Here is a 7912-nt window from a genome sequence, read left to right on the forward strand (position 1 = left end):
AAAATGAGGTATAAAATTACAAAAAGAAAAAAAAAAAAAAAAAAAATAGGATACAATAAAACAAAATAATAAAAGGAAATAAAATTATAAATAAAAAGGTATATTATGATTAAAAGTAGTAATTATATGAATAAAAAATAAAATTTATTCTCTATAATATTTTTTCGCATGAGCTGCATATGCTTCTGGTGATACTGCTTCAACAACAATTGGCATAAATCCATGTAAAGTTCCGCACATTTCTGAACATTGTCCATAATAAACACCTTCTCTTAAAATAAAAGTGGTTACTTTATGTAAACGACCAGGTACTGCATCAGCTTTTATGCCTAAGCTTGGTATAGACCAGGAATGTATAACATCAGTAGCTGTTACTAAAAAAGATATGTGTGTCCTTGTTGGTAAGGTTAATCTTTTATCAACCTCTAATTGCCTTAACATGCCAGGCTGTAAATCTTCATCTGTAACCATGTTAGATTGAAAAACATAATATTTCGGAATTTTCTCTGGATCTTCTAAATATTTTTCTGGTATAGGATAATCTTCTGCTCTAACATTTTCAATTTTTAAATTCTCCTTTTCATTCAAACTTTTTAATAAAAGTTTATTTTCATTAAATGTCACTAGCTTATTAAATCCTAATATACTTCTAATCATTTCCATCTTTTTTTTTTTTTTTTTTTTAACCAAAAGTTATTTCATAATTTTTATATAAAAATTTGAAATATATATTATATTTTAACTAAATATTTTTTTTTCATTAACGCGTGTTCATATATATACATATATTCTTTCTTTTTTGATTTATATATAAATATATTATTTTATAATTTCTTAATATATAAATGTTATTTCATGAATTGTATATATAACATTTTTATTTTATTTTTTCTTTTAATTGCTTATATAAATTGTTAAAACTTTAATATTTTTATTTTAGTATAATAATATTTAGATTATTTAATTTTTTTTTTTTTTTTTTTTTGTGTTTTTATAAATGCGCACTTAACTCATATATTTTTATTTTAATATATTATTTTGAAATTATTTTACTTAATTTTTATTTTTCATATTCATCTAACACAACTTAAAGAAAAAAAAAATGTAATACATATATAATTAAATATATATGTTATAAATTTTTATAATTTTATATTTCTTAATTATTTTATTAAGATGAAAGTTTCATTTTATTTCAAATTCATATTTTAAAGTTTTCATAGTTAAAAATTATTGAATTATCATAAATTTTCAAAAAATTTTAGTGCTTGAAATTTAACTCAGATAAACCTTTTTTTTTTTTTTTTTTTTTTTATATAGGTGTTTTATATTTTATCTTTTTTTAATATATTTTATAAATGTGTTAATTTTTTGTTATTAGAGATAAGAATATATTAACCATAATGAATGTTTAATTTATTTTTTTCTAGCAATTAATAAAACTAAAATATTTAATAGGCTAAAACATTTTAAGATTTCAATTAATATATAAATAAAAAGTATTTTTTTTTATTAACATCATATATTTTTTTCTAGTAATTAAAGAAAAAATTATAATAATTCTTTTAATATTACATATTAAAAAAAAAAGAAAAAGCATCGTAAAACATATTAAAAAAAGTTTGAAGTATATTCAAAATTTTTATATTTTATTAATACAAAAAGTATTTTATAAAAAAAAAAAAAAATGAACTATATTAATTTATTATGGTTTGAATTTTTTTCTGTAATTTAAAAATTCTCTTTCAGCAACACTTGGAATAGGTAAGTCAACATAAAATGGTTCTCTTCCTTTTTTAGGCCCTTTTAGCATAGGCTCACTTAAATGTTTATATTTTTCAATTAATTCTGGATCTACTATTATTTGATCTTCATCGTCACTATCCCACTATAAAATGAAAAAGAAAGGAAATTTAAATTACCATAAATATATGAATACATTTTCTTTATAATTATTATTAATCAATGTAATATTAAAATATTTAAATAATGAGTGTTAAGATAAAAAAAAAAAAAACCCGCATATTAATATACATACAATGAAAATACACATAAATATTTGTTAAAAGGTAAAATATTACGAATATTATAATGTATTTTACCATATTATCATTTTTAGAAATTAAGTGTTCATGTAAATTTGAAATTAGTTGATTATTTTCATCCAGTAGATTAAACCTTTTTGCAATATGAAAATATTTTCTAAAATTTCTTCTATTTTTTTTCATTTCTTCAAATATATATTTAATTCTATCATATCCAGAAGGTCTAGCGGGTCTTAATTCCCCTGGTCTATCTATAAATTCAATAAAAGCCATAGGTGCAGAATCTCTTAATCGCAATCTCCATTGATTTACAACCCTAGTAAAAAAAAATGGTCTATACCTATATAAAGGAACATAATATTCATATAACCTTCTTCTTCCTTGTGCTGTTCTTAACATACTTTCAACTTTTAAATTATTTTCTACATTATCTTTCTTTGCTAAATAAATTAATTCTTCTGCATATCCTTGCAACTCTTTAGCTTTTGTTAAGGTGGTTTCAATTCTTCCATATTTTAATAAATCGTTTAACTGATTTTTTATACTATCCCACTTATGATGTGGTTGCTTATGAGCTCTTCGAAATAACCTTCTTTTAACTCCTAAATTTACAAATTTTAATGTTGACGTATATCCCATTTTTTTTTATAAATTCATGTTTATATATATATATAAATATATATTTATATATATTTATATAAATATATCTTATAATTATTTCTTCTTTATTCACACATTTTTTTACTTATGAAAAAATTATTCAATTTCTTCAAAAATATTCATATAATTTCTCTATTTACCTCCGTATAAAGGTACTCTTTTTTTTTTTTAACATATTACATTTTTTTTTTTTATCTAAAAAATTAAAGAGGATTTTTAATTTTATTCTTTAAAAAAAAAGAAAAATTATTCTATTTCTAAAATTTCTTATTAATCTCCTTAATATTAAAATTCCAAGAAATATATGAAATACAATAAATCTTTTAAATATTAACATTTTTTTTTTTTTTTTACATGTATAAAAATATTCTTTCAAAAAATAAAATTATGCAATGATGATAGAAAAATATTTAAAAAAATTTTTTTTTTTAAATTTCTTGAAATATTTTAAATAGTAATTTTTTATTTTTTAAAAAGTATATTTTTTAAGTTTATCTTTAATTGTTAAAATTCAAATGAATAATATTATTTAACGAAAGAAAGGAATACACTAAACATGTAAACACTTTTTCATTATTGTTCTTCATTCATTTTGTGGTTTTTATTTTTTATTATTATTTTTTAGTTAAATATATTTCATATTCATACCCAATAAAACTATTTTGTATTCATATAACTTAAAGTCATAAAGTTAAATTGATATTAGTCATTAAATTGTATTAATTATGTGAGTAATAATAATATGCATGCTTAAAGAATAGTAAATTTAATCTTATAAAGCTGATGTACTATAGTGATAATATTTCATAGTTTTTAAATTAAGAGAATAGTAAATTATTTCAATAATTTTATATTTCCTTAGGTATATATTGTTAATTAAGAAAAAGTCTTATAAAATATTAAAAATGAAAAAAAAATAAAATGATTCTTTGTGGATGTAGAAACCTATTTCTGAACAAACTCATAAGTTTTTTTTTTATTTTTTTTCAGAAAATCTAAATAGTTATATAGCTTAAAAAATTAAAATGATAATGCAAAAATGCAAAAATAAAAATTATAAAAAAAAAAAATATAATATTAAAAAAATTATCAAGCATAAATCATAATAACGCATGTCTTACACTAAGAATTTACAATTAATAAGTGGTGTTTACGTTGAAAATGAAAAAATCACATAAAGATGAGTAATTCTATTCATTGTATTTCTTTAAAAAATATGAACAACAAATGTGAAAATATAAAAAGGTTTAGCATATGTTTAAATTATGAAATTAATAATAACAATACTCTTCATATTCAAGTATAATGAAAAAGTAATATTTGAAAAAATAAAAATTAAATTAATATAGATAACAAATAAATATATTGTATATTTAATTTTTTAAATATTTAATTAACATTTCAAATATAAGCTAGTGTTTATGAAAAAAAAAAAAAAAAAAATAATATATAATTTTTAATATTACTTAAGAAATTTATATTCTATTATTCCTTTTTCTGTTTATCATTTAAAAAACAGAAATATTCTTATATATATTCATAAAAAATAATAAATACAGTATGTTTTAAAAATGTACAATCATTAAAAAAAAATACATGTAAACTATAATCTGTTGTTGTATATATATTTATGTCTAACTTTTAAAAAAAATGAAAAAAGCTACTTTCATAAAATTTGCAAAATAAGGAATAAGGAATGCATAACAGTTTTAAAAAATAATTCAATAAAAGTAATATGTTATTTCTTAGATATTCTTTAAAATTTCAAATAATTAAAAAGTAAAATATTTCAATAATTACATTTTATAAGTAGATACATTCAAGATAATGCTTATAATCTTATTATTTTCTGCATGCACAAGGCTTCATTGGATGATATTATTAAAAACATTAAAAGAAAAATAAATTTTAAAAGTTAACAAAGAAAATAATTTATTTCCATTAATATCCTGTTATACATTTATAAAAATCTATAATAAAAATTATTAGTCATAATTAAAAAGAGAAAATTAAAAGTATATTTTTGGTTATTTATTTATATAATGTTATTCTTTCGGAAAAGAATTGGAGAAATAGAAATTTAGCTATTCAAAAATTATTTAAAATTATTATAATATTACAATTCATTTCTCTAAAAAAAAAAAAAAAAAAAAAAAAAATGAAATAATACAAACATTTTTTTTTCCTTTATACATTTAAGCATACTTCCTTTTTAAGGCATTTTAGTAAAAGACTATAAAAATATGTATTTATAAGGCATTTATTATTTATAAGATTTTTGATATAAAAATTTCTTATTCATAAATTTCTTTTCCTTTTTTATTGTTATATATTTTTAATTTTTATGAAGCGCGGAAAAAAAAGTACAGCTACTAGCACATTAACAATCTCAAAGATATTTTAAATAAATTGTATTTTTATAGAAACACATTTATATAATTTAGAAAAAGATATTTTTTTTCTTTCATGAATTTTGAATATACTTTGTAAAATAAAAATTATTCCTATTAAAATTGATCTAATTTATAAGATTTTCATAAAATTTGCTAAAAAAAAAAAAAAGTACCAAAGTCTTAAAAGAAGTGCACCATGCCAACATCATATTTTTAAAAAGCATAATAAAGTGCATTAGAGATATAATATGCCTTTTTTTTTTTTTACATTTTAATTATTAAGTATAATTATGTGAATATTTAATACATATATATATTTTTTTTCATCTTCAAATATATAATTATAATTATACATAATTATATTAATCATTAAATACTTAAATGTGAAAAAAATAAGTATTTTAAATAAACTTTTAGTATTAAATACTTTTGTAGTTCCTAATTTCTTTTTCTTAATATTGTTAAATGAGTTTATTAAAATAAAACATAGATTAAATGAAGAAAACATTATGAAAGTTATAACATATTAAAAAGAAAGAAAAAAATGAGCAATTAAAAAAAAAAAATTAAGTTTCATCTTTTTCTAGTGACCCTTCATAAAGTATTAATGTAATAAAAAAGAATATAACAGGATAAAAATATTTTAAATAATTTTAAAAATTAAATATTATGTAATTAATTAAAAATAAATAATAGACTATAAAATTATTGTGAATATTCAAAAAAAAAAAAAAAAAAATAAAAATAGTAAAAAACATTAATGTAACAAAGATACCTTAACAAAAAATGTGTGTAATGACGTTAAAATTATATTAGCATACTATGAAAAAAAAAAAATTATATATTAATATTTCTCTATAACTAGTTATTACCAATTAAGATTTAAAATACTCTATATTTTTTTATGTATTCTATTTTTTTTTTTTTTTAAGAACCATTTTCTTATAATTGCATGTATAAAAGAATAAGCTAATTGATATTGAGAACGATTTTTCTTGGAAAACAAAAATAAAAAGTTAATTTTAAATTAGTTATTGTAGGACATTTCAAAAAAAAAAAAAAAAAATATATAAAAAAAAAGATTAAAACAAAAATAAATTTTTTATAAGACAATATAAATATATATAAATCATTATTTAAAAAAAGAAAAATAATAATAAAAGAGTTTACATAATATTTTATATTCCTTATTTTCCACTAAGATTTTATAATAAGAAAATTTAAAAAAATATTAATCTTTCAAACTTTCAAAGAATAGAAAAATATTTTGTTGAATTGGGATATATTAATATAATATACTTTTGTATAAGCTGTTGTGTAATAAAAATAGTTTAGCATTTTATTTATCTTATTTCTATAAAAAATAAAGGAGTCTTTAATTTTTTTTTTTTTTTTTTAAATATTTAAATAATTTAATATTTTTGTATTTTATTGTTCATTAATCGTGCTAATTTTTTTTTAACTGTTTTTTTTTTTTTTTTTTTAAAGATGGAAAAAGAAAAAAATTCCTCTTATATGTATCAAGATACATTAAAAGATTTAGGTGAAGGCCTACAAAATATGGAGACTATTAAATTGAATAAAAATAATAAAAATTATGATTTTGAGAATATAAATAAGGGAACAGATGAACCAGAAGAAAATAAATATGAAAAAGGAAATGAAAAAGACAACGATAATGACAATTATTATATTAAAGATTCCTTAAACAAAATATTAGAATCAAATAAAGATTCTTATTTAAAAAATTTAGATTATTATAAAAATAACTCAAAATATAAAATTGATCCATGTATCCATGTAGAAGGAGTTGAAGAAATTGAAAATTATATAATAAAAGAAAAAGTTTATTTAACAACTTACGTTCAATACATAGACGTATATGAAGATACAACAAACGTAGAAGAAGATGTTGAAAAAGAAGAAGTGGAATATGTAGAGGTACCAAAATATGTAACAAAATATAAACCAAAAATAGTTACTGATATAGTTGAGAAAACTATTGAAATTCCTAGTGGCGAAGAAATTAAACAACCAAAATATAATACAGTAGATGTTCCTTATATAGTACCAAATATTGTAGAAAATGAAATTTTAGTTGTTTCAAAAAAAATAATTCAACCTGAGATTGAAATATCTAATGAAGTTTTAGAAGTAGAAGTAGAAAAATATATTCCTCATTTGGTTCCAGTAAATGTCTATGTGCCACGTTACTTCGGTATTTCAGCTAAGACGAAAGGAGTTGCTGAAGAATCTGTTAAATATGTAGATTTATCACAAGATCAAATTGATACATTAATAAAGGAATTAAATCCTCACTTAGATGAATTAAAATTATTTAATGAAAACCAATTAAAAAGAATGGATGAATATGTTAAAGAATCACAAATACAAGCAAAAGCACATAATTTTGAACCTCCACAACCACAAGTTATTACATATGATGAAAATGGTAATTGCCAAAGTTTTGATTATTCTGAATTTGATAGAATTAAAGAATCTTACCTTAAAGAGTTAGCACATTAAAAGGGTAAGTATATAAATAAAAAAAAAAAAAGAAAAAATTAAAATTAATTAAAACTTTATAGAAGTATTTTCTTAATATACCTATTTTTATTATTATATGTATTATCGTATGTAGTTCAATTTCAATTTTCTTTTATATTTCTATTTTTTATTTTACTATTAAGTGTTAAACAACTTTTATACTTTATCTTTTTATCTTCATTTATGTTATATATATATATATATATCTATATATATATATATATATATATATTTTTTTTTTTTTTTTTTTTTTTTTTTTTTCCTTTT

General features: G+C 18.0%; 3 protein-coding genes across 3 annotated transcripts; 1 reads left to right on the forward strand and 2 right to left on the reverse strand.

Moving 5' to 3' along the window:
- Positions 1–144: 144 nt before the first annotated feature.
- On the reverse strand, positions 145–657 carry PGAL8A_00302500 (cytochrome c oxidase subunit 2, putative; the record flags this gene model as incomplete). Its single annotated transcript, XM_028672027.1, has 1 exon — positions 145–657. The coding sequence occupies one exon, from the start codon at positions 655–657 to the stop codon at positions 145–147; it is 513 nt and encodes a 170-aa protein (XP_028528621.1).
- A 1048-nt stretch (positions 658–1705) lies between these two features.
- PGAL8A_00302600 (mitochondrial ribosomal protein L17-2 precursor, putative) lies at positions 1706–2684 on the reverse strand (the record flags this gene model as incomplete). The annotated part of the gene is made up of 2 exons (XM_028672028.1): positions 1706–1888; positions 2103–2684. 2 exons carry the CDS (start codon positions 2682–2684, stop codon positions 1706–1708), a joined length of 765 nt encoding a protein of 254 aa, XP_028528622.1.
- A 3902-nt stretch (positions 2685–6586) lies between these two features.
- PGAL8A_00302700 (conserved Plasmodium protein, unknown function) lies at positions 6587–7624 on the forward strand (the record flags this gene model as incomplete). The annotated part of the gene is made up of 1 exon (XM_028672029.1): positions 6587–7624. The coding sequence occupies one exon, from the start codon at positions 6587–6589 to the stop codon at positions 7622–7624; it is 1038 nt and encodes a 345-aa protein (XP_028528623.1).
- Positions 7625–7912: the final 288 nt, after the last annotated feature.

The sequence above is a fragment of the Plasmodium gallinaceum genome (genome assembly GCF_900005855.1).
Source record: "Plasmodium gallinaceum strain 8A genome assembly, contig: PGAL8A_v1_87, whole genome shotgun sequence".
Lineage (NCBI taxonomy): Eukaryota > Apicomplexa > Aconoidasida > Haemosporida > Plasmodiidae > Plasmodium > Plasmodium gallinaceum.